Consider the following 26,959-nt stretch of genomic DNA (forward strand, 5'->3'; position numbering starts at 1 on the left):
GTTTTCGGATTCAAAGATCATACGACAGGACTGAATATCACAGATAAATTAGTCATCCTCTCTGGAGTCATATAGTGTAAAATAGTAGATATTCAGACACATATGAGTGCAACGCCTGCGGTATGTGCATACGTGGGTGAAGACATGGGTAAATATCTAGTACATATTAAAAAGCGGTTTTGACTGTTTCAAGATAAGTTCGACACAAGTGTTGTGTGTGTGACTCACGAGTGCTGTAAATAAGGGAATGGGCCAAATAATAGCGGATTCGAAGCGGAAACCTGCAACTCTAGTTTCACGGTGCAGGTTGCCATCCTCCACAGTGGAGGTAGGTTTTGAGAATAGAAAAGAATGTTAATTATCATCAAAACTTCATATATCGGACAGACTAATCTGATATTAGAAGCCCCACTAGCCATTTATTCTTTCCTTACTGCACAGGCTACTCCTGTTTATAAAAGTACTAATCTTTGTGCTTGAATATGAGGCGCCTCAAACGCACAATAACGTGTCTGTGTGTCGAACTGTTGTGGAAGTTATAAAATGCTATTATAACACAAAAATTTTCTTCTTCACTCCGAAAACGTTTTTATCCGATAGTCAGTGGAAAAATTCTTCCAGTTCTACCGTGCAATGAGACGTTTATGAGCGCCAGGTTTGACGACTGGGCTGTGGAAAGAGAAGCAGGAGTTTGTGAGCTAAAACTATGTTAGGATTAGTAGATATCACTAGAATGTATACCTGGGTCAGAAAAACGGAACTTTTGAAGGCTGCCTCAGGATTATATAAGGAGAGCATTGAGATCGAAGGTCGGAGGATGTTCTGGTGTAAGTTCAGCACAGAATCAGGCTTCAAAAGTACTGGGATAAACGTTTTATCTTGAAGATTAATGGTGGAACGTGATGTTCGGAGAATATGAGGACAGGAGGAAATATGAGTAACTGATAGGTTAAGTAGGTGAGATGGATGTGAGGCAGAGAGCATAGCGCAGGGAATGGCAAAATGTACGAGATATGAAGATCTAGTCTAGCTTGCGAAGTAAAGGCAGGTCCGTCTCGCTATGTGTTTAGTCGGTTGGCATTTGTCTCAGTCCGCTAAACGCCTGCGGCTTTATCCAACCTGCAGCTGGTCATGTTTCTCAATCAGTGCATACAGTTCTTTGTTATTCCTTACTCTCGACTGACAGCATATTTAGATATCTCCTTACCTTACATTCTGAGTCATCTTCGTAGAACATAAATTAGGAAAATAATCGAATGGATAGTCATGTAGATATTTCAAGCCAGTTAAAAGTGAGACACCATTTTTTAATTGTTTTTGATATTTAGAGCCTAAGGTGAAATTTGAAGATTTTGGTTTTAGTAAACTACTTGAATTTTCTGCAGGAATATCTAAGGTTCTTTTAACGACGATCGTTATTAAAATGAATGAAAATTAAGGTTCACGTTTATGTGACGCCGATCCGTATCATTCCCTGAACCTGTCATCGCGATGTGGACTTTCCGACTTCGTTTTCCCATCGTGTTTTTTATTCCTTGGTAACATGGATTCCATATACTGACAGTTACACCGTATGTGTACTTCCATTAGAAACCTAGTTGAAACTTCGTGGCAGATTAACCCTGTGTGCCGGATAGGGACTCGAAACTGGGACCTTTGCCTTTCGCGGGCAAGTGCTTTATCACCTTAGCTATCCAAGCACGATTCACGACCCGCCCTCACAGATGCACTTCCGACGGTTCCTCTAACTCTACAAGTTTAAATCCGTCAGAAAGTTTCACTTCGCTCCAGAGTGCAGTTTCCAGAAATGTCGTTACTAAAGGGCTTTGCTCAGAACTGCTTACCCGTCACACGTTGTTCTCCTTCCGACCCAGACTCGCCGTACCGGACGGCGGTGAGCGGCGCTGTGCTGCAGCTGCAGGAGCGCGGCAACCTGAGCGCGCTCAAGAACCGCTGGTGGAAGGCGCCCGAGGGCAAGGAGTGCGACGAGGACGACCCGGACAAGAACAGCACCGAGCTGGGCATCCTCAACGTGGGCGGCGTCTTCCTCGTGCTCTTCTTCGGCACGCTCATCGCTTTCGCCGTCTCTGTGTTGGAATTCCTCTGGAACTGCCGCAAGATCGCTGTAGAGGAAATGGTCAGTGCCGCTCAAGTATTCGCGCATTCTCTTGTTACAAACTACTGAATGCTCCAACGTTTTATGCCCAGTAACTACGAGGGTGAGTCAAATGAAAACCTTAAATATTTTTTAAAATATTATCTATTGTGCAGAAGTGGTACAAAGCTGTATCACTTTTCAACCTAATCTCCCCCACGCCCGATGCAAGTCCTCCAGCGCTTACAAAGTGCATAAATTCCTTTAGAAAAAAATTCTTTTGCTTGTCCGCGCAACCAAACGTGCGCCGAGTGGCGTACCTCTTCATCAGAAGTGAACTTATTTCCTCCCATTGCGTCTATGAGTGGTAAAAACATTTGGAAATCACTTGGGGCAAGGTCTGGTGAGTATAGTGGATGAGGAAGACACTCAAAATGCGGGTCTGTGATTGTTGCAACCGTTGTACGGGCAGTGTGGGGCCTTGCATTGTCATGTTGCAAAAGGGCACCTGCTGACAGCAATCCACGTCGCTTTAATTTGATTGCAGGCCGCAGATGAATTTTTAGGATATTTGTGTATGATGCACTGGTGACAGTGGTCCCTCTAGGCACGTAATGCTCCAAAACGACGTCTTTTTCGTCCCAAAACTTGGGGCAAGGTCTGGTGAGTATAGTGGATGAGGAAGACACTCAAAATGCGGGTCTGTGATTGTTGCAACCGTTGTACGGGCAGTGTGGGGCCTTGCATTGTCATGTTGCAAAAGGGCACCTGCTGACAGCAATCCACGTCGCTTTAATTTGATTGCAGGCCGCAGATGAATTTTTAGGAGATTTGTGTATGATGCACTGGTGACAGTGGTCCCTCTAGGCACGTAATGCTCCAAAACGACGTCTTTTTCGTCCCAAAAGAGAGTCAGCATAACCTTTCCTGATGACGGTTCCGTTCGAAACTGCTTTGGTTTTGGTGATGAGGAATGGCGCCATCCCTTGCTCGCTCTCTCCGTATCCGTTTGGTGCAAGTGAACCCAAGTTTCGTCCCCAGCAACGATTCTTGCAAGGAAGCCATCACCTTCTCGTTCAAAGCGCCGAAGAAGTTCTTCACAAGCATCAACACGTCGTTCTCTCATTCCAGGAGCCAGCTGGCGTGGCACCCATCTTGTAGACACTTTGTGAAACTGGAGCACATCATACACAATGTTGTGTGCTGACCCATGACTAATCTGTAAACATGCTGCAATGTCATTCAGTGTCTCTCGACGGTTTTCAAATGGTTCAAATGGCTCTGAGCACTATGGGACTTAACATCTATGGTCATCAGTTCCCTAGAACTTAGAACTAATTAAACCTAACTAGCGTAAGGACAACACACAACACCCAGTCATCACGAGGCAGAGAAAACCCCTGACCCCGCCGGGAATCGAACCCGGGAACCCGGGCGCGGGAAGCGAGAACGCTACCGAACGGCCACGAGCTGCGGACTTGGCGGTTTTCCTTCACTATGGCTTCAACTGCTGCAATGTTCTGTTGAGTCACAACTCGTTGTGCCTGACCTGGACGAGGAGCGTCTTCCACTGAAGTCACACCATTTGCGAACTTCCTACTCCATTCGTAGACTTGCTGCTGTGACAAACGTGCATCACTGTACTGAACCTTCATTCGTCGATGAATTTCAATAGGTTGCACACCTTCACTACGCAAAAACCGAATAACAGAAAGCTGTTCTTCCTTAGTGCAAGTCGCAAGTAGGGCGGCCATCTTTATACTGATACTGCGACGGTATGTGTGCATATGCACTATGGTGCCACCTACAGGCCATTCTGCACGCTGTTTGTAGCACGCGCAAAATTTCGATTGGTTATTACAAATTTAAGGTTTTATTTGACTCACCCTCGTATGTCCTTACCGTCACGAGATCCGTAGTCTAAAAGAGCTGGGTTCAAATTCTCGTCTGGGTTTCCAGATTTGAAATTTTATATGGTTTTCAAATGGTAGAGTGGTGCCTCTCACAACGCCAAGGCCATAAGCTTTCACCAAATTAGTGCAACTGAGCTAGCAGTCCGTTCCTTGCGACTAGGGGGTAAACTGAATAATGAACTCTCTCCATCTTTTCCGGTTCATATGAACACTGCAAGCAGCTTCGGTAGCGCTCAGACCGGAAGTATTCGCCTCTACGTTGAAGCTGCAATAAAATTTTGATGAACGATATTTCATCATATGATCTTAAATTATATGTTAACTTCGTGAATTAAATCTCAATGTTTTGAACAATATGTTGTGCAATGAAGATACGTTCTACTGTTGACTTCACCTTCGGATGGGGATGTTAACCTCGGCCACCCTTTGTTGTTATTCGAGAAAAAAAATGCGCAGCGCTGCAGAAGCACTCATCACAACAGTCTACACAACACAGTTACTAACTTGACGTACTGACCAGGAAGGCAGACAAGCGTAATTGAGCATTTCAGTACGCTGCATGAGAAGAATTGATCTCCACATAGGAACACATACCTACTGTAACACCGCTTCCTTTGGACGAAAAATGAATATAAAAATAGTACCCCAAAGCCCAAAAGTCCCAAAAATCAAGTTCCAATCTCATAAATCAAAAAAAGAAAAAAGTCCGTTTTGGAATAATGTTACTTGAATAGTAGCACGTAAATAGAAAAAAATCAGTACCAAGTAGCTTAGTGTTTTGAAAAAGAAATAAATAAAAAGATGGAATCCAATGTGTTTCAAAAGAAAATCATAGTAGATCGCAAAGTACCGTACTTAGAAATCACGGAGTAGGACGAACGATCTCAGAGAATACTCCTTATGAGTACTCTTTGAGAGTGGTGTGTAATACCTAAGAAAGAGTCATGCACTGTAGCTGTGTTACGAGAGTTTGCCGGAGCGAGTCGTACCTCAGCGTGTGCTCGTATACGTGGGCGCGGCGAGATTGTTTTTTGAATGCTAAAGATTTGTGATCTACTACGACGCACTGAACTTGTAGGAAGTAAATCAGTAACTTCAAATAGGGTGTCACGTAGAATCCAGATAGTGAAAGATTCGAAACTGTCTTAAATTGAATATCTTAAAAAAAAAAGATTGGAAATTACCCAAGGTTAGAAACTATTAATGATGGACCGATATAGAAACTAAACTTTGAAACCGAATTATGAGAAAAGAATTAACTTTCGTAAAATCAGTTAATGGACCCTGGAACTTGCGTAATATCTTGGACTGAAGTATACGTCTTTAATTCCACCCAGATAGGAAAAGCTACTTCCTTACGGCAATGCTAGGATGTGAAAATAGTGCAATAAACCGGCATTCAGTGTTATTACTGCTTTAATAACTTCTATCAATCCATTCAATATTGTGTACTGAGTAAATAATTATCCGTGCGACGACATTAATTGTCCAAGGAACGCGGCGTGCATAAGTACTCTTTACCGCATTAACAAATTACCGCTCTGTTACGAACTATTAGGCTCTTGTAAACTGAAAAAGTTTAGAGGAGATATTGGTGTTGTGTATGTACTGAAGCTATGATTAATACCGGAATAGGAACTGATATATCCCTACGTGTAGCTGTGTTTAAATACGCCGGGGAGCACGTAATTGCTTGACCTGATCGAGACAAATAATACGCACTCGGTGGGATTTCAGCGCAGCCCAAATAGATTTTTTACATAACGTCAGTATATACAGCTCTACCACTAGTTAGCCAGACGGCGACGCTATACTATATATCTTTCAGACAAGTGTGCATCACTCTACAACGTACATTTTCAACAGGCCTCCGCAAGAGCTGAGAATTTTAGTTGTTCTCAATTTATTTTATTGTGTTGATAACCACTATTTCGTCAATTATGGTTTATGTGTGTATCGACATATCATACATATTTTTAATTTCCATCCTACGTGTGGTATACACCTTCACACATACACCGCCGGCAAAAAAATGTACCGCCCTCAAGGAAAAAGTCATTTTATTGACAAGTGAGGTTACAGGTAGTTCAGAATTTTAGGAGTATATGATAACAAATTTATACCAAACGAAAAACGCCGACCGGTGTGGCCGACCTGTTCTGGGCGCTACAGTCTGAAACTGCGCGACCGCTACGGCCGCAGGTTCGAATCCTGCCTCGGGCATGGATGTGTGTGATGTCCTTAGGTTAGTTCTAAGTTCTAGGGGACCATGACCTCAGCAGTTAAGTCCCATAGTGCTCAGAGCCATTTGAACCAACCAAACGAAAAACAAATTTAACAGTAAAGGGTGGCTAAACTCATCATTACACAGTGTATCTCCTATCCCCCAACCATCCCGGCGGCAACACAGGCGTGTATTCTCGCGTGCAAACGAGCATAATGGTGCCGAATAGCAACCTGCGATGGATTGTCCCAAGGGTCTTGCGTCTTTTATTGCAATTTGGCAATGGTTCTAGCAGGCCTCGGGGAACTAGCAAGTGCTCGCATCATCATGTCTCGTACAGCTCCAATTGGCGAGAGATCTGGTGGTCTTGCTAGCCAGCCCTGTTATTTTACACCAGAAGAGCACGTTGCGCCGCAGCAGCCGTAGGTGGACGTACATTTTCCTGCTGAAAAACACATCACCTTCCTGTCCAAGAAATGGCACTATCACGGGAATAAGAGCCTGCAATGTAGCGGCCACTGGTTACTTTACCCTGTTGTTGTTGTTGTTGTGGTCTTCAGTCCTGAGACTGGTTTGATGCAGCTCTCCATGCTACTCTATCCTGTGCAAGCTTCTTCATCTCCCAGTATCTACTGCAACCTACATCCTTCTGAATCTGCTTAGTGTATTCATCTCTTGGTCTCCCTCTACGATTTTTACCCTCCACACTGCCCTCCAATGCTAAATTTGTGATCCCTTGATGCCTCAAAACATGTCCTACCAACCGATCCCTTCTTCTAGTCAAGTTGTGCCACAAACTTCTCTTCTCCCCAATCCTATTCAATACCTCCTCATTAGTTACGTGATCTACCCACCTTATCTTCAGCATTCTTCTGTAGCACCACATTTCGAAAGCTTCTATTCTCTTCTTGTCCAAACTAGTTATCGTCCATGTTTCACTTCCATACATGGCTACACTCCATACAAATACTTTCAGAAACGACTTCCTGACACTTAAATCTATACTCGATGTTAACAAATTCCTCTTCTTGAGAAACGCTTTCCTTGCCATTGCCAGTCTACATTTTATATCCTCTCTACTTCGACCATCATCGGTTATTTTACTCCCTAAATAGCAAAACTCCTTTACTACTTTAAGTGTCTCATTTCCTAATCTAATTCCCTCAGCATCACCCGACTTAATTTGACTACATTCCATTATCCTCGTTTTGCTTTTGTTGATGTTCATCTTATATCCTCCTTTCAAGACACTGTCCATTCCGTTCAACTGCTCTTCCAAGTCCTTTGCTGTCTCTGACAGAATTACAATGTCATCGGCGAACCTCAAAGTTTTTACTTCTTCTCCATGAACTTTAATACCTACTCCGAATTTTTCTTTTGTTTCCTTTACTGCTTGCTCAATATACAGATTGAATAACATCGGGGAGAGGCTACAACCCTGTCTTACTCCTTTCCCAACCACTGCTTCCCTTTCATGCCCCTCGACTCTTATAACTGCCGTCTGGTTTCTGTACAAACTGTAAATAGCCTTTCGCTCCCTGTATTTTACCCCTGCCACCTTCAGAATTTGAAAGAGAGTATTCCGGTTAACATTGTCAAAAGCTTTCTCTAAGTCTACAAATGCTAGAAATGTAGGTTTGCCTTTTCTTAATCTTTCTTCTAAGATAAGTCGTAAGGTCAGTATTGCCTCACGTGTTCCAACATTTCTACGGAATCCAAACTGATCTTCCCCGAGGTCGGCTTCTACCAGTTTTTCCATTCGTCTGTAAAGAATTCGCGTTAGTTTTTTGCAGCTGTGACTTTATAAACTGATAGTTCGGTAATTTTCACATCTGTTCAACACCTGCTTTCTTTGGGATTGGAATTATTATATTCTTCTTGAAGTCTGAGGGTATTTCGCCTGTCTCATACATCGTGCTCACTAGATGGTAGAGTTTTTTCATGACTGGCTCTCCCGAGGCCATCAGTAGTTCAAATGGAATGTTGTCTACTCCCGGGGCCTTGTTTCGACTCAGGTCTTTCAGTGCTCTGTCAAACTCTTCACGCAGTATCTTATCTCCCATTTCGTCTTCATCTACATCCTCTTCCATTTCCATAATATTGTCCTCAAGTACATCGCCCTTGTATAAACCCTCTATATACTCCTTCCACCTTTCTGCCTTCCCTTCTTTGCTTAGAACTGGGTTGCCATCTGAGCTCTTGATGTTCATACAAGTGGTTCTCTTCTCTCCAAAGGTCTCTTTAATTTTCCTGTAGGCAGTATGTATTTTACCCCTAGTGAGACAAGCCTCTACATCCTTACATTTGTCCTCTAGCCATCCCTGCTTAGCCATTTTGCACTTCCTGTCGATATCATTTTTGAGACGTTTGTATTTCTTTTTGCCTGCTTACTTTACCCTGTAGAAACACAAAATGTGACCGCCAGTTGTAACTGATGGCCCTGCCCACCATGAAGCCTAGTATGGGACCTGTGCGTCATGAGCAAATCTACTCTGCTCACCAGGTCTATGCAGTACATGTGTACGTCCATCACTCGTATGCAGACGGAACCTACTAAGAACACTGATGACGACAGAGCGCCCCACTCTCCATTCAACTCTTTTACGTCACCAGAGTTGCCATGCTGGGCGGCATCGTGGTGTCAATGGTAGCCTGGCCATATTCACACGAGTTTTTATTTTTATTTTACACGTCTTGTTCCGTAGGATCAAATAGAGGAGCAAAGCTCCAAGCTCATGAAACGTGTCAGTACATGAAGTTACATCATAAAAGTAATAACAGATAAAATAAAATGTTTATGTATCCATAAGAAGACAAGTTTATATAAACGCAATTAACAGTACAATAACAATCAGCTTAATTTTTCAAGAAGCTCCTTGACACAATAGAAGGAGTGACTCATGAGGAAACTCTTCGGTTTCGATCTGAAAGCACGTGGATTGCTGCTAAGATTTTTGAATTCGACTGGTAGCTTATTGAAAATGGATGCAGCGGTATACTGCACACCTTTTTGCGCAAGAGTTAAGGCAGTCCGATCCAAATGCAGGTTTGATTTCTGCCGAATATTAACCGAGTGATAGCTGCTTATTCTAGAGAATAAACTAATATTGGTAACAAGAAACCACAGTAAAGAATATGTATATATAGAGAGGCCAGTATCAGAATACTCAGAGTAGTTAACAGGGGTCGACAAGAGGTTCGCGAACTTACACCACTTATTGCCCGTTTATGAGCCAAAAATATCCTCTGAGAATAAGAAGAGTAACCCAAAAATATAATACCATACGACATAAGCGAATGAAAATGACCAAAGTATACAACTTTTCGTGTCGAATTATCACTTACTTCAGGTACTGTCCGAATAGTAAAAATGACAACATTAAGCTTTTGATCGAGATCCTGAGCGTGAGCTTTCCACAACAGTTTACTGTCTATCTGAACACCTAGAAATTTGGACTGTTCAGTTTCACTAATCATACGCCCATTCTACCAAATTAAAACGTCGGGTTTTGTTGAATTGTGTGTTAGAAACTGTAAAAACTAAGTCTTACCCTGATTTAGCGTTAATTTATTTTCACAAGCCATGAACTTATGTCATGAAGTGCACTATTCGAAACAGAGCCAATGTTGAACACAACATCCTTTCGCCGCGCGGCGTGGGTTCGATTCCTCCCTCAGGCATGGGTGTGTTCTTAGCATAAGTTAGTTTAAGTTAGTATAAGTAGTGTGTAAGTCTCGGGACCGATGACCTCAGAAGTTTGGTCCCTTAGGAATTCACACACATTTGAAAAACATCCTTTACTACCATGTTAGTGTCATCAGTAAACAGAAATACTTTAGAGTTACCTGTAATACTAGAGGACATATTGTTGTTGTTGTTATGGTCTTCAGTCCTGAGACTGGTTTGATGCAGCTTTCCATGCTACCCTGTCCTGTGCAAGTTTCTTCATCTCCCAGTACCTACTGCAACCTACATCCTTCTGAATCTGCTTAGTGTATTCATCTTTTGGTCTCCCTCTACGATTTTTACCATCCACGCTGTCTTCCAATGCAAAATTTGAGATCCCTTGATGCCTCAAAACATGTCCTACCAACCGGTCCCTTCTTCTCGTCAAGTTGTGCCACAAACTCCTCTTCTCCCCAATTCTATTCAATACCTCCTCATTAGTTATGTGATCTACCCATATAATCTTCAGCATTCTTCTGTAGCACCACATTTCGAAAGCTTCTATTCTCTTTCCTGTCCAAACCATTTATCGTCCATGTTTCACTTCCATACATGGCTACACTCCATACAAATACTTTCAGAAACGACTTCCTGACACTTAAATCTATACTCGATGTTATCAAATTCCTCTTCTTCGGAAACGCTTTCCTTCCCATTGCCAGTCTACATTTTATGTCTTCTCTACTTCGGCCATCATCAGTTATTTTGCTCCCCAAATAGCAAAACTCCTTTACTACTTTCAGTGTCTCATTTCCTAATCTAATTCCCTCAGCATCACCCGACTTAATTCGAACACATTCCATTATCCTCGTGTTGCTTTTGTTGATGTTCATCTTACACCCTCCTTTCAAGACACTGTCCATTCCGTTCAACTGTTCTTCCAAGTCCTTTGCTGTCCCTGTCAGAATTACAATGTCATCGGCGAACCTCAAAGTTTTTATTTCTTCTCCGTGGATTTTAATACCTACTCCGAACTTTTCTTTTGTTTCCTTTATTGCTTGCTCAATATACAGATTGAATAACATCGGGGAGAGGCTACAACCCTGTCTCACTCCCTTCCCAACCACTGCTTCCCTTTCATGTCCCTCGACTCTTATAACTGTCATCTGGTTTCTGTACAAATTGTGAATAGCCTTTCGCTCCCTGTATTTTACCCCTGGCACCTTCAGAATTTGAAAGAGAGTATTCCAGTCAACATTGTCAAAAGCTTTCTCTAAGTCTACAAATGCTAGAAACGTAGGTTTGCCTTTCCTTAATCTTCCTTCTAAGATAAGTCGTAAGGTCAGTATTGCCTCACGTGTTCCAATATTTCTACGGAATCCAAACTGATCTTCCTCGAGGTCGGCTTCTACCAGTTTTTCTATTCGTCTGTAAAGAATTCGTGTTACTATTTTGCAGCTGTGACTTATTAAACTGATAGTTCGGTAATTTTCACATCTGTCAACACCTGCTTTCTTTGGGATTGGAATTATTATATTCTTCTTGACGTCTGAGGCTACTTCGCCTGTCTCATACATCTTGCTCACCAGATGGTAGAGTTTTGTCAGGACTGGCTCTCCCAAGGCCGTCAGTAGTTCCAATGGAATGTTGTCTACTCCGGGGGCCTTGTTTCGGCTCAGGTCTTTCAGTGCTCTGTCAAACTCTTCACGCAGTATCGTATCTCCCATTTCATCTTCATCTACATTCTCTCCCATTTCTATAATATTGTCCTCAAGTACACCGCCCTTGTATAGACCCTCTATATACTCCTTTCACCTTTCTGCTTTCCCTTCTTTGGTTAGAACTGGGTTTCCATCTGAGCTCTTGATATTCATACAAGTGGTTCTCTTTTCTCCAAATGTCTCTTTAATTTTCTTGTAGGCAGTATCTATCTTACCCCTAGTGATATAAGCCTCTCATCCTTACATTTGTCCTCTAGCCATCTCAGCTTAGCCATTTTGCACTTCCCGTCGATCTTATTTTTGAGACGTTTGTATTGCTTTTTGCCTGCTTCATTTACTGCATTTTTATATTTTCTCGTTTCATCAATTAAATACAATATTTTTTCTGTTACCCAAGGGTTTCTACTAGCCCTCGTCTTTTTACCTACTTGATCCTCTGCTTCCTTCACTACTTCATCCCTCAAAGCTACCCATTCTTCTTCTACTGTACTTCTTTCCCGCACTGCTGTCAATTGTTCCCTTATGCTCTCCCTGAATCTCTGTACAAACCAATGGTTTAGTCAGTTTATCCAGGTCCCATCTCCTTAAATTCCCACCTTTTTGCAGTTTCTTCAATTTTAATCGGCATTTCATAACCAATAGATTGTGGTCAGAGTCCACATCTGCCCCTGGAAATGTCTTACAATTTAAAACCTGGTTCCTAAATCTCTGTATTACCATAATCTATCTGATTCCTTTTAGTATCTCCGGGATTCTTCCATGTATACAACCTTCTTTTATGATTCTTGAACCAAGTGTTAGCTATGATTAAGTTATGCTCTGTGCAAAATTCTACCAGACGGCTTCCTCTTTCATTTCTTACCCAAATCCATATTCACCTACTATTCCCTTTTCCTACACTCGAATTCCAGTCACCCATGACTATTAAATTTTCGTCCCCCTTCACTACCTGAATAATATATTATTTACATAAATAAGGAACAGGAGTGGCCCCAGCACTCGTGTCTGGGGCGTCCCCCATTTGACCATACTCAGACTCCACATCACAGCCATTCTCAACACTATGAATAACGACCTTTTGCTACCTGTTGTTAAAATAAGAGGTGAAGCAGTTGTGAGCTACTCCCCGCATTCCATAATGGTCCAACTTCTGGAGCATTATTTTGTGATCAGCATAATCAAACGCCTTAGTTAAATCAAAAAAATATGCCTAGCATTCAAAACCTTTTGTTTATTCCATCCAGTGTCTCACAGAGAAACAAGAATATAGCATTCTCAGTTGTTAAAACACTTCTAAAGCAGAACTTTACATCTGACAGCAAATTTTTGTGAAATAAAATGATCAATTATCGTTCCGTACGCAGCGTTTTCAATAACTTTAGCAAACACTGACGGCATAGAAATAGGTCGAAAATTGTCTACATGATTTCTTTCTCGCTTTTTATAATGCGGCTTTACTAGTGAGTACTTTAATCGTTCAGGAAACTGACCATTCTTAAAGAAAAAATTACAAATATGGCTAAGTACAGGGCAAACATTGCAGCACAGTACTTTAATATTCTGCTAGGCACTCCATCATATCCGTGAGAGTCCTTAGTCTTCAGTGATTTAATTATTGATTCAATCTCTCATTTGTCATATCACAAAGGAGTACTAAAGACATCATTCTCGGAAAGGCATTTTCCAACAGGGTTATATGACTCCCTGTAAGTTTTTACTTGATTCACCAGCAATGCTGACTTATTAGTAACGGAAATATTTTTACTACCACCTGACTTCATGTCGTCGACCTTGTGCTGCTGACCATACACTTCCTTCACAACTGACCATGTGGTTTTAATTTTATCATGTGAATTAACTACTCATTTTGTGTAACACATACTCCTTGTCTTCCTCATAACATTTTTAATCACCTTACAGTACTGTTCGTAATGTGCTACTATTGCTTGATCTTGACTGCTTCTGACATTTTGATATAATTCCAACCTTGTTCTACATAATTTCCTTATCCCACTAGTCAGCCATCCAGGTAGCCTTTTATTGCTATTATCCGGTTTAGAACGTTCAAATGGAAAGCAGCTTTCAAAGAGCAGGATAAATATGTTAAGGAAAGTATTATATTTCTCACGTATATTATCGGCACTGTAAACATCCTGCCACTCTTGTTCCCTAAAGAGATTTAAAAAATTATATATTGCCGTTAATTAGCTTTTCTACATAGTTTGTAATTATATATAACATTTGTTTTGGTACAAAAACCTTTTAGTGTTAAATTTTGTGCATCATGATCTAAAACACGTTTCATCGTTTTACTATCAGAATGCCCATCTAGTAATGAAGAAAGAATAGAAATATTGTCTACGGCTGTGCTACGGTTCCCCTGCACCCTGGTTGGAAAAAACACAATCTGCATCAGATCATATGAGTTTAGGAGATCTTGCAACATCCTTTTCCTTGCACAACCACTTACAAAATTAATATTGAAGTCATCACACTTAAATAATTTTTGGTACTTCCTATAAAGTGAACAAGACCCTCTCTAGCTTGAGTACAAGTGCTCTGAAGTCAGAGTTAGGGGGCCCAAAAACAACAATAATTAGAAGTTTAGTTTCACTAAATTCAACTGTTCAGTGCAGTTCCGTGATACGTCTACGGACTCAAACGGAATAGTGTTTTTTTACGTGCATGGCCACTCCCACACTCCGCAAAGAACTCCTTGAAAAATAGGCATCTAATCTGTATCCTGTTAAAGGAAGCCTCTGAACTGTCAAATTATGTAAGTGGTGCTCCCATATGCCAATAATGTCAGAGTCAACATCTACACTCCTGGAAATGGAAAAAAGAACACATTGACACCGGTGTGTCAGACCCACCATACTTGCTCCGGACACTGCGAGAGGGCTGTACAAGCAATGATCACACGCACGGCACAGCGGACACACCAGGAACCGCGGTGTTGGCCGTCGAATGGCGCTAGCTGCGCAGCATTTGTGCACCGCCGCCGTCAGTGTCAGCCAGTTTGCCGTGGCATACGGAGCTCCATCGCAGTCTTTAACACTGGTAGCATGCCGCGACAGCGTGGACGTGAACCGTATGTGCAGTTGACGGACTTTGAGCGAGGGCGTATAGTGGGCATGCGGGAGGCCGGGTGGACGTACCGCCGAATTGCTCAACACGTGGGGCGTGAGGTCTCCACAGTACATCGATGTTGTCGCCAGTGGTCGGCGGAAGGTGCACGTGCCCGTCGACCTGGGACCGGACCGCAGCGACGCACGGATGCACGCCAAGACCGTAGGATCCTACTCAGTGCCGTAGGGGACCGCACCGCCACTTCCCAGCAAATTAGGGACACTGTTGCTCCTGGGGTATCAGCGAGGACCATTCGCAACCGTCTCCATGAAGCTGGGCTACGGTCCCGCACACCGTTAGGCTGTCTTCCGCTCACGCCCCAACATCGTGCAGCCCGCCTCCAGTGGTGTCGCGACAGGCGTGAATGGAGGGACGAATGGAGACGTGTCGTCTTCAGCGATGAGAGTCGCTTCTGCCTTGGTGCCAATGGTGGTCGTATGCGTGTTTGGCGCCGTGCAGGTGAGCGCCACAATCAGGACTGCATACGACCGAGGCACACAGGGCCAACACCCGGCATCATGGTGTGGGGAGCGATCTCCTACACTGGCCGTACACCACTGGTGATCGTCAAGGGGACACTGAATAGTGCACGGTACATCCAAACCGTCATCGAACCCATCGTTCTACCATTCCTAGACCGGCAAGGGAACTTGCTGTTCCAACAGGACAATGCACGTCCGCATGTATCCCGTGCCACCCAACGTGCTCTAGAAGGTGTAAGTCAATTACCCTGGTCAGCAAGATCTCCGGATCTGTCCCCCATTGAGCATGTTTGGGACTGGATGAAGCGTCGTCTCACGCGGTCTGCACGTCCAGCACGAACGCTGGTCCAACTGAGGCGCCAGGTGGAAATGGCATGGCAAACCGTTCCACAGGACTACATCCAGCATCTCTACGATCGTCTCCATGGGAGAATAGCAGCCTGCATTGCTGCGAAAGGTGGATATACACTGTACTAGTGCCGACATTGTGCATGCTCTGTTGCCTGTGTCTATGTGCCTGTGGTTCTGTCAGTGTGATCATGTGATGTATCTGACCCCAGGAATGTGTCAATAAAGTTTCCCCTTCCTGGGACAATGAATTCACGGTGTTCTTATTTCAATTTCCAGGAGTGTATAAGCATTTCACTAACTTTATCTCTAATACCTCTTATATTTTGATGAAATACGCTAATTCCTTCTCTACTTGGATACCTGACCTCCTCAGAAGGTGATTCCTTTGTTAGAGGGACTTCCTTTAAGCAGGGATACCTATCAGCTGACTTCAAGCTAAAAAAAAAGGTGCAGCTCTAACACCAAGTACTACAGGAATTTTTCCGTAAGTGACCCCCACCACCACCCACTACACTATCACCTATAAGCTTTTCCAGCATCCCCTCCCCGTAACTATTGAGGCGCAGGCCATACCTAGTGAAAACTGACCTACTGATAGACTCAGCTGGCGGCACTGCAGTGTCAACCACGCCCTCTGCCATCAGTACCTTCTCCAGCCCCATGTTATCACGCCTAACAGCCTCGTTAAGATGAGGCCGGTCATGACGCTGAATCAGTTGCACGAAGTACACATTAGTGCCACAAGTTTGAGTGTCTGTCTTTACTAGGTCACCACCTACATCATATTCCCCGTCCCTATCAAGACTATTCGCTGCTCCGCCCACAATCACTACCTGGTCCTCTTTCGTAAGATTCCTACATAACTCCCCTATGTCAACAGTCACCTGAGCCAACCCTACACTTGGCTTCACAATGCTGGTGACCTGGTACTCACGCTCCAATGCTTCCTGCAACTGCTGGCCCACACCTCTGCCGTGTGAACAACCTAGCAGCAGAACCATCTTCTTTCTGTTAAAATTTGCAACTGACTTAAGCTCCCTAACTGCCGAAGACTGCTGCATGTTTCCTACACCTACAGCTACAAGAGGCTCCTCTATACTCAACTCTGACTGTTGATCAGATCTATTGGTTATACGTAAAGTACAACTGTCTGAATATCTCCTCCTCCTAGCTGCCATCTTATCAATAGCCAGCAGAAAACTGCAAGCAGACGGTTTCCAATGGTCCCTGATGGCATAGAAGTTGCAACATGTACTCAGACTTCTTCACTGGATTATGTTCGTCCGGCAACCGCTATTCGCGCAATGCGTCAATATTTACGTGCGTCTAGAGCCTGGTCTACATATGTGGGAATTTTCCACAGTCCACTGTTGAGAGCAACGACACACCAGGGAAAGAGTGTGCCAGAGATGTGCAGCAGCCTGTCGATACATCCATCCAGGTTCCGACAGGTCCATAATAGGTCCTAATTCAAGTGGATGAAGCTGTGCAACAAGAGTACGTACTCGTCAGTGGGGCGAATGAAGGTGGCGAACGCTATTCAGCGCTATACTCAGCACAGTTACTGCCTGCAAAGTCAAAACAGAAAGTGCATAGTCAGGTCTACGTTCACTTGTGTTAACATGCCACAGCAATGCCTCTGCGACGTGGTTACCGTCGTCGCTGGCGGCGCAGTGTACCTGTGTATCGCAGTTTGAAGGCTATTGATATTGACTTGGGTGGGCAGTTTAATAAACAGCAATTGATTGGAGGTCCAAATGTTTTTCGTGGACTCCATCTGAACTTAACCTGTGATGTACAAGCAGTGTTTGGAGGTAGTACCTGGTTGACACTTGCTGTTGTATGGGGCAATCACGCAGATTATGGTGGCCATGAAGCTTTTCCAGATGCTAACATTTTGGCTTGGAAGACATGGAGTATAGCTGGGACTACAGGACTGTTGGCTAAACAGCCTTATGGTACTCTTGTTCCAAGCATGCCATTTGTTTTGACTACGAGAAGGAAGAAGAAGTTAAATGCTGATGAGTACCTGTTTATATAGGCGATGACCATGACAAACGAATCACTTACACTACACTCTATCAGCATTCACATATTATACTGTCGCGCCATTGAACACATTCCTCTAGGATGTTGCTTTTTTTCTCCGACAGTGTCGTTACGGGGGTATGTTGAAAAGTAGAAAATGAGAGGCGCAGAACTTCTACAGACGATTCAAAAATAATAAATCAAATTCTCCTCTCTTTAAATGCCTTAATATGCCTATACAATTCGCCAACCTTTGGTCGTCCGTTCCATAAACTCCCCTATGGGCTCCAACATATGATGCAAACTATAATTTGACCTTTCGATAAAATTAATTTCCGTCTCCCCCGTAAAGATCAATACAGGAAAATTCAGAACAACTTTTTCGCCAGCTGTAACACATTCATAAATATTTGTTGATGTTAATGGCTTTGTTGGCCCACATTAAAAAATGGCTCAAATGGCTCTGAGCACTATGGGACTTAACATCTATGGTCATCAGTCCCCTAGAACTTAGAACTACTTAAACCTAACTAACCTAAGGACATCACACAACACCCAGTCATCACGAGGCAGAGAAAATCCCTGACCCCGCCGGGAATCGAATCCGGGAACCCGGGCGCGGGAAGCGAGAACGTTACCACGCGACCACGAGCTGCGGACAGGCCCACATTAGACTGAACAGTCAATCAGATAAAGTGGACCAAACTCAAAACCATTCAATTCACGTAACGTTACAAAATTATGATAAAAGCATAGAGATTAAAAAAGAAGGGAAGTGGCACTAGAGACTTACGCTGTACGTTGTTTTGAAGCTAGAGAAGGGCGCCATTTCAAAGCCCAAAACATTAGCAGACTACTGTTTACGAGTGCTTCTTGTTATTATTCCTGTCGTGTGCGCGCAACAGCTGTTTTAAATACTCAAAAGTATAGAGATTACTCGAATAATGTAGTGTCAGTAAGGCAATTTCGAATGTTTTTCTGTTCTTGAATGCGTATTTGATCTAGTAATGCGACACAGTAAGTGTGACGTCACGGGGAAGTGTCACCGAGGTGAACTATGGGGGTATGAATGCGGTGAGCCTAATGTTTTAGGCTAGTTAAGATGGCGGACATAGGCTTCAAGTTTTTTACCTCCATGGATAAAAGCATAGGCAATAGATAATATAGACCGCGCACGCACCAATCTCTGCCCTGTTGACCCTTGAAAACGACATATAAGTCATGTGGCTCGGGGCAGCAAGCTAAACTCGTTGCATCAAGTTGAATCTCTGTCATTGCGAAGTGGGGCTGACAGTTTTTCTCATTTATACTTGAAATCAAGCACACATTTAACAATAAAATGACTTGTCGTTTTGCTACTATACGCCGTGACTAGTAGAGTTAACTTAGTTTTTTTCCGAAATTCCTAATATTATAGGAACTATTATTACACGTGACCATTTGAAAAGTATTGACAGTTCTTTTCACAAAAGACAGAATTACAATTATTTGGTGAATGCCTGTTTTCGTTACCCTGTCCGTCTTAATTCACCGCTTCCTCAGGATTAGAAGGCGAACTATTGATTTGGCAGGCAGTATTAATTTTCTGAGGATTCCTCAACACTACGTTTGAAATGTTTTATTATTGTTTTATAAGAAATGAGATCCATTTATATCCATAATGTCGGTGTTTCCGATAATAAGCGTTTATATTTTATGACTTTTGCTTAATCCAGTACAGATACCAAAACAATGGACATAATATATTAGAAAATACTGTACAGAATTCCCGCAGTGAGTTATATATTAACGGTCTGTCATTTTAAAACTTGTAGTCTTTCATCGAGTGTTACATGTAAGGCTCAACATACATTCTAACTTTCAACTCATAGAAACATCTCTGCAAGTATTTTAAAGTAGTTCACTTTCACAACTGAGATTTTGGTCAGTTTACCTAATCAGCAGGATACAAAACAAGACTTACCTGAGTATACGTGAAGGTCATTACTTCTGCTTCTAGTAAAAAGCACAACATTTAATCCGTAACAAAAATGTCATAAACTGTGCACTATATATGCGTAATAACATACTAGGCTTCGTACCCCGAGTCACGTGACTTAGATGTTTGTTTCAGTAATATGACGTCATACACAGTTTATGTTAGCTGTGGTCTATGGATGAAAGTCTCATGGAAGATCAGGGACAATGGCCTACGGCGTGCTACATCTTGTAACCAAATACTCTACAGTGCGGTCCGTCTTCAAAGGCGTCACACATTCTCCCTGTGTTCACTCTTTACATGAAAGGAAAAAACTACAGTTTCTGTAGTCACCTAACAGACACATATTTTAACGTGCAGTATATCTTACGAGGGTAATCCCAAAAGTAAGGTCTCCTATTTTTTGTAAGTACATAGACCTGTTTATTTCTACAATGGTTGACAACAATTTACGGCTTGAACATATAGCTATTTTTCGACATAATCACCATTTATGTCGATGCATTTTTGTAGACGCTGTGGCAGTTTTTGTATGCCCATGTAATACCAGCTCGCCGCCATGCTGTTCAGAAAGTTATGAACCGCTTCTTTCACCTCGTCGTCGGAACTGAATCGCTTTCCGGTCAAATGGTCTTTTAACCTAGGGAACAGGTGATAGTCACTGGGCGCCATGTCAGGACTATAGGGTGTGTAGGTGATTATGTGCCACTGAAACTGTTGCAGGAGAGCAACGGTTTGTCGAGCGACGTGTGTGGGGGGGGGGGGGGGGGGGGGATGTGGTGTATGCCCTTGCTCAACATTCCTCTTCTCCGGTTTTGAATTGCCCGTTTGAGTTTTTTCAGAGTCTCTCAGTACCTGAAAGCGTTAATTGTGGTCCCAGCGATTCAGCTCCGACGACGAGGTGAAAGAAGAGGTTCATAACTTTCTGAACAGCATGGCGGAGAGTTGGTATGACATGGGCATACAAAAACTACCACAGTGTCTACAAAAATGCATCGACGGAAATGGTGATTATGTCGAAAAATAGCTAAATGTTCAATCTGTAAACTGATGTCAACCATTGTAGAAATAAACAACTCTATGTACTTATAAAAATAGGAGACTTTACTTTTGGGATTTACCTTACTTTTGGGATTACCTATTTCGTAAAAACTGCTTGTACACACACTGGGTCGTATGTTGCAGTTAGCGAGTGTCCCCGAATATCTCGCGACTGTGCTGAATGAAGAGCAATTGATATTACCCTGTATCAGCCTGAGTTTAACTAGTTTTTCTTTCATCGCTTTTACGCATGACATTGGTCGCATAAAAAAGTGGCAGGCTAGTCTTCTGAATGATTTTATAATATAAACTTCGTGTGAACTTTAACTGGGGTTTCATACTTACCGTTATTCCAAGTCATTATTACCTGGAACGGGATCTATGTCATATTCTTTTTCTTTCATGTTCATGTCGTTGCAAATCAAAAAGTTATGAAATAACTTCTGAGCTGCAAGAGAAACGACTAATTTTTGAAATCAGTACTTAAAAGAAATATTAAAATCAGTGACTCTGGCAGATAATAGTAAGTTTTAATTGTTACTTGTCAGTTTGATACATCGATGTCTTGGTTGTCATACTGCAGCGTTGGTATGGTACGAGGGGCGTTCGATAAGTAACGCAACACATTTTTTTCTCGGCCACGATCGGTTTAAAACTACAAAATTTGTTGTGATACATCGTGGACCATTCCCGCATTAGCCCCAATTGTTTCATAAGTTCCGATTCGTGACGGCGCTATACGTAGCCTTCACAATGGTATCTGTAACGGAGGTGCGTCCCAAGCAGAGAGGTGTCGTTGAGTTTCTCTTGGTAGGAAAGCAGAGCATCGGAAATTTTCTTAGGCGCTTGCAGATTGTCTACGGACACCTGGCAGCAAACAAAATCACGGGTAGTCGTTGTGTGAGTCGTCTGTCATCATCGCAACAAGCTCGCGCAAACCTGCCCAGTCTCCCGTGCGCCTACCTGCCGCACGCGGCTATGACTCCTGCAGTTGTTGGAAGGTGCGGACACTTTCACTCGAGGTCATCGACGGATCACAGTGAAACACCTCGCTGCACGACTGGACGTCTCTGTCTGATAGTGCTGCCACACGTCGTTGGACTTTTCTTCCCTATCCACCCTAGCGGCCCGGATCTCGCACCCTTTGACATAAATGATGCACTCCACAGGAAGCAGTACGTGGATAACGGGGAGGTCATTGATGCAGCGAGACATTGGCTCCACCATAGACCGGGAAAGCGGTTGCATGTGGGCATACAGCTCCCCCCCCCCCCCATAAGGTAGGGTAAAGACCTAGCATTGAACGGTGATTGTATTGAAAAGTAGGATTTCGTAGCCAAAAGAGTGACGAATAATAAGATATATTCAAATCGTGAATAAAACCAATCAGATATCAGAAAGAAAGTGTTGCATCACTTACTGAATGCCCCTCGTATGTTTCTTGATTCACATTGTAACATTGTTGTTGTTGTGGTCTTCAGTCCTGAGAATGGTTTGATGCAGCTCTCCATGCTATTCTACCCTGTGCAAGTTTCTTCATCTCCCAGTACTTACTGCCACCTACATCCTTCTGAATCTGCTTAGTGTATTCATTTCTTGGTCTCCCTCTACGATTTTTACCCTCCACGCTGCCCTCCAATGCTAAATTTGTGATCCCTTAATGCCTCAGAACATGTCCTACCAACCGGTCCCTTCTTCTTGTCAAGTTGTGCCACAAACTCCTCTTCTCCCCAATTCTATTCAATACCTCCTCATTAGCTATATGATTTACCCATCTAATCTTCAGCATTCTTCTGTAGCACCACATTTCGAAAGCTTCTATTCTCTTCTTGTCCAAACTATTTATCGTCCAAGGATCACTTCCATACATGGCTACACTTCATACAAATACTTTCAGAAACGACTTCCTGACACTTAAATCTATACTCGATGTTGACAAATTTCTCTTCTTCAGAAACGCTTTCCTTGCCATTGCCAGTCTACATTTTATATCCTCTCTTCTTCGACCATCATCAGTTATTTTGCTCCCCAAATAGCAAAACTCATTTACTACTTTAAGTGTCTCATTTCCTAATCTAATTCCCTCAGCATCACCCGACTTAATTCGACCACATTCCATTATCCTCGTTTTGCTTTTGTTGATGTTCATCTTATATTCTCCTTTCAAGACACTGTCCATTCCGTTCAACTGCTCTTCCAAGTCCTTTGCCGTCCCTGACAGAATTACAATGTCATCGGCGAATACCTACTCCGAACTTTTCTTTCGTTTCCATTACTACTTGCTCAATATACAGATTGAATAACATCGGGGACAGGCTACAACCCTGTCTCACTCCCTTCCCAACCACTGCTTCCTTTTCATGGCCCTCGACTTTTATAACTGCCATCTGCTTTCTGTACAAATTGTAAATAGCCTTTCGCTCCCTATATTTTACCCCTGCCACCTTCAGAATTTGAGAGTATTCCAGTCAACATTGTCAAAAGCTTTCTCTAGGCGTACAAATGCTAGAAACGTATGTTTGCGTTTCCTTAATCTAGTTTCTCAGATAAGTCGTAGGGTCGGTATTGCTTCACGTGCTCAAACATTTCTGCGGAATCCAAACTGATCTTCCCCGAGGTGGACTTCTACCAGTTTTTCCATTCGTCTGTAAAGAGTTCGTGTTAGTATTTTGCAGCCTTGATCTATTAAACTGATAGTTCGGTAATTTTCACATCTGTCAACACCTGCTTTCTTTGGGATTGGAATTATTATATTCTTCTTGAAGTCTGAGGGTATTTTGCCTGTCTCATACATCTTGTTGACTAGATGGTAGAGTTTTGTTAGGCCTGGCTTTCCCAAGGCTGTCAGTAGTTCTAATGCAATGTTGTCTACTCCCAGGGCCTTATTTCGATTTAGGTCTTTCAGTGCTCTGTCAAACTCTTCACGCAGTATCATATCTCCTATTTCACCTTCGTCTACATTCTCTTCGATTTCTATAATATTGTTCTCAAGAACATCACTTTGCTTAGAACTGGGTTTCCATCTGAGTTCTTGATATTCATGCAAGTGGTTCTCTTTTCTCCAAAGGTCTCTTTAATTTTCCTGTAGGCAGTATCTATCTTACCCCTAGTGGTATGCGCCTCTACATCCTTACAATTTGACTCTAGCCATCCCTGGTTAGCCATAATTATTAACATTAATTAATGTATTTAATGTATTGAAGGTAATGTTTCATAGTAAGGTAAAAATCTGTCTATGACCTAATGGATTAATATTGAAAGAAAAGAAAAGCAATGAAATTGGTAAGTACTGTTACTATGTGCCAGCTGCCAAAGAGGAGAGTCACCATTACCACGGGTGCCACAATTTAGACGAGATTTTCTAACGGCTGTGTCTGTGCCGAGGTAAGTGGTGAATTTCGTAAAGAGATGTGACTCGCGACTGTTGGTGACGTGTGTGGCACAGATGACGCCGTGGGAGGCGGTGGTGTCGGAGCTGCGGTTCATCGTGCAGTGCGGCCTGGACGCGAAGCCGGTGCGCCGGCGGCGGGAGCCGGCGCCCAGCGACTGCAGCGACTCGCGGCTGCACTACGGCAGCCTCTGCAGCAGCGGCCGCAAGTAGGCGGGCGAGGACTCCAGCCAGCGGCGGGCGGCCTGCGGGCAGCCCGGCTACACACACAGTGCCACTGTCGGCGTTCCTGCGGCTCGCTCCTCTTCATTGTGTAAATGTATTCGAGTTTCTAGCCGCGTTAACGATTGAATTTTTGCGGACAATGTTTCGACGGCTCACCCCTTGTCACCTCAGTCAGATGCCCAGGCAGTGGTCTAACGTCTGTGTGCTGGTCTGATTCCAACCGCTCCGTGAGCTACCCATGAAGTAGCACACTGTCTAAAGCCGTATTGAACACACGTTCCACGCTATGACTCAATTTTCTGCCTGTGCTCTTCTGATATTCGATTAAATAAATGTCTCCTTGGCTTTTTTTTATGGCGGATAAGATGACCCACATACATTGTAAGACAAAAAAAAGACGACGTACCACCAAAGAATTATCCGAATGGGACGGAAACAGGTACACGTGATGTACATGTGTCACATACAGACAAACAAATACGTACAGTCTCAGAAAAATTGGATGATTTATTCAAGAGAGAGAGCTTCGCAAATTGAGCAAGTCAGTAATGCGATGGTCCACCTCTGTCCCTGTAAGCAGTATTTCGGCTTGGTATTCATCGATAGCGTTGTTAAATTGAAACGTCCCCCTTAGAAAAATTATGAATGACTGTGCTGGTAAACATCTTACGTTATTTGATTTTCAAACAGCTGCGCAAAACTGAACGTACTCAGACATTTCTCTCTTTACTTATTCTGATCACCACTAAATTCACACACAATATTTTTAGCGCAACGCAATCTGACTTTCAATAATCCCCACAAAAGAATGGCCCTGACTAACAATAACCTATACCTTTCATGAATCACTTACCTCACAAAAATCTTCGTTACTCGAACTACTGCAATACAGCGAGCGCCAATACTGCTAGCTAAATAAAAGTCTCTAACTACTGAAGGCACTGACTACTGATAGGCATAGTTAGCAAATGAAAGATTTTGACAGAGAACAAACAATGTATGTACCTTAATAATGTTCAAAAGTCATCATATATATAAAAATTCATGACATCCAGCTTTACAAATTTTCCTTTTCTGGCGGACACACGTCCAGGTCGTCCGCTTACAGTAACCTCTCAAAACTTTGGCGTCTCTCTCTCCACATCCACCACTGCTGGCGGCTCACCTCCAACTGCACAATGCTACGCGCTGTTCACATCCGACTGCTCAACACTACAATAGCGAATACTTCAACAATGCCAACCAGCCACAGACTGCGCACAGCACATTGAGTGATTTTCGTACTGAGCGCTACGTGGCGTTACCAACATAAAAACCTAAACAGCCTACTAACAAAATGTCCTCTTGACCGATATTGTGCCAAATTCTGTACAGTTAGATCATCAAAATCCCGAGCTCGTTGGAGGAGCTTGCCCATAATGCTCGAAAGGTTCTCAGTTGGAGAGAGACCTGGCGCTCTTGCTGCCTAAGAAGGGGTTCTACAAGCACTAATAGAAGCAGTAGAAACCGTGACTGCGAGCGGGCGGTATAGCCCAGTATGGCTTGACATAAACAGCAACAAAATGGGGCAGAGAATATCGTCGACGTACCACTGTGCTGTAACAGTGCCGCGGACGACAACCAAAGGCGTCCCGCTATGAAAAGAAATGGCACCCCAGACCATCACTCCTGGTTGTCGAGTTGTACAGTGGGCGATAGTAATGTTAGTATCCCATCCCTGCCTGGGACGTCTCCAGATATGTCTCCAGCCTGTAATGGTCTTTGGAGTAGAACTGTCCTCAGTGATGAGTGCCGCTTAGAAATGAACACTGATGACCAGCGAAGACGTGACTGGAGATGGCTTTGACAGTGGTGGGATACCAATTGACGATGTTCTACGCCCCGTTTTGTTGCCCTTCATTGCAAGCTACACTGGGCTAACATTTCAGTAAGATAACGCCTGCTCACACACCTAGCACATTGGCCAGCAAGGTCGCCGGGTATCCCCCCCCCCCCCAAATTGAGAACTTTTTGACCATTATGGGCAGCACCCTCCAACCATCCAACCAGCTCCAAATTTTGACGATCTAACTTGCCAAGTGGACAGAATTCGACACGATAACCCTCAGGAGGACATCCAACAACCCTGTCAATTAATGCAAAGCGCAATAACTGGTTCCATAGGACCACTGGTGGACCAACGTGTTACTGACTTGCTCAAATTGTGAAGTTCTTTTTCATGAGTAAATCTTCCAATTTTCTTAAACTGTAATCATTTGTTTGTACTTGTACAGCATAGCTACCGATTTCTGTCCCATGTCTCATTAGGATAATCTCTTCGTGGTGTTTTTTCTTTTTTTTTTTTTGTCTTAGAATGTAGATGCAGCCGCTCGAAAAATAACTACGATACTTAGTTTCACAGAAATGGATATTCGGCTGGACGCATAGGCCACCATTGCAACCAAAATAAGCTTCACATGTGAAAGGAAATGATATATATATATATATATATATATATATATATATATATATATATATATATATAGAGAGAGAGAGAGAGAGAGAGAGAGAGAGAGAGAGAGACAAAAGGGTTGTTTACTTTTCTTATGCCACCCCAAATTCCTGATAAGTTAGTAGCCCCTTCGGAAACATGGAGCTAATCCATTCCGCTACTACCAACAGAGTTGACAGACGACCCACCTCTCAAAGAAGGAATTACTTTTGAATACGTTATGGGA

The 26,959-nt window shown here is 43.1% G+C and overlaps 1 protein-coding gene across 1 annotated transcript in view; it reads left to right on the top strand.

Moving 5' to 3' along the window:
- Positions 1-26,705, top strand: part of LOC126162131 (glutamate receptor ionotropic, kainate 2-like) — a 224,684-nt gene extending 197,979 nt beyond the window's left edge. Inside the window, exons 16-17 of the mRNA XM_049918425.1 lie at positions 1,875-2,137; positions 24,075-26,705. Coding sequence (XP_049774382.1) covers positions 1,875-2,137; positions 24,075-24,230 — 419 coding nt within the window. The 3' untranslated portion in view covers positions 24,231-26,705. The remainder of the gene's footprint in view (positions 1-1,874; positions 2,138-24,074) is intronic.
- The last annotated feature ends 254 nt before the right edge of the window (positions 26,706-26,959 follow it).

The sequence above is a fragment of the Schistocerca cancellata genome, chromosome 2 (genome assembly GCF_023864275.1).
Source record: "Schistocerca cancellata isolate TAMUIC-IGC-003103 chromosome 2, iqSchCanc2.1, whole genome shotgun sequence".
Classification (NCBI taxonomy): Eukaryota; Metazoa; Arthropoda; class Insecta; order Orthoptera; family Acrididae; genus Schistocerca; species Schistocerca cancellata.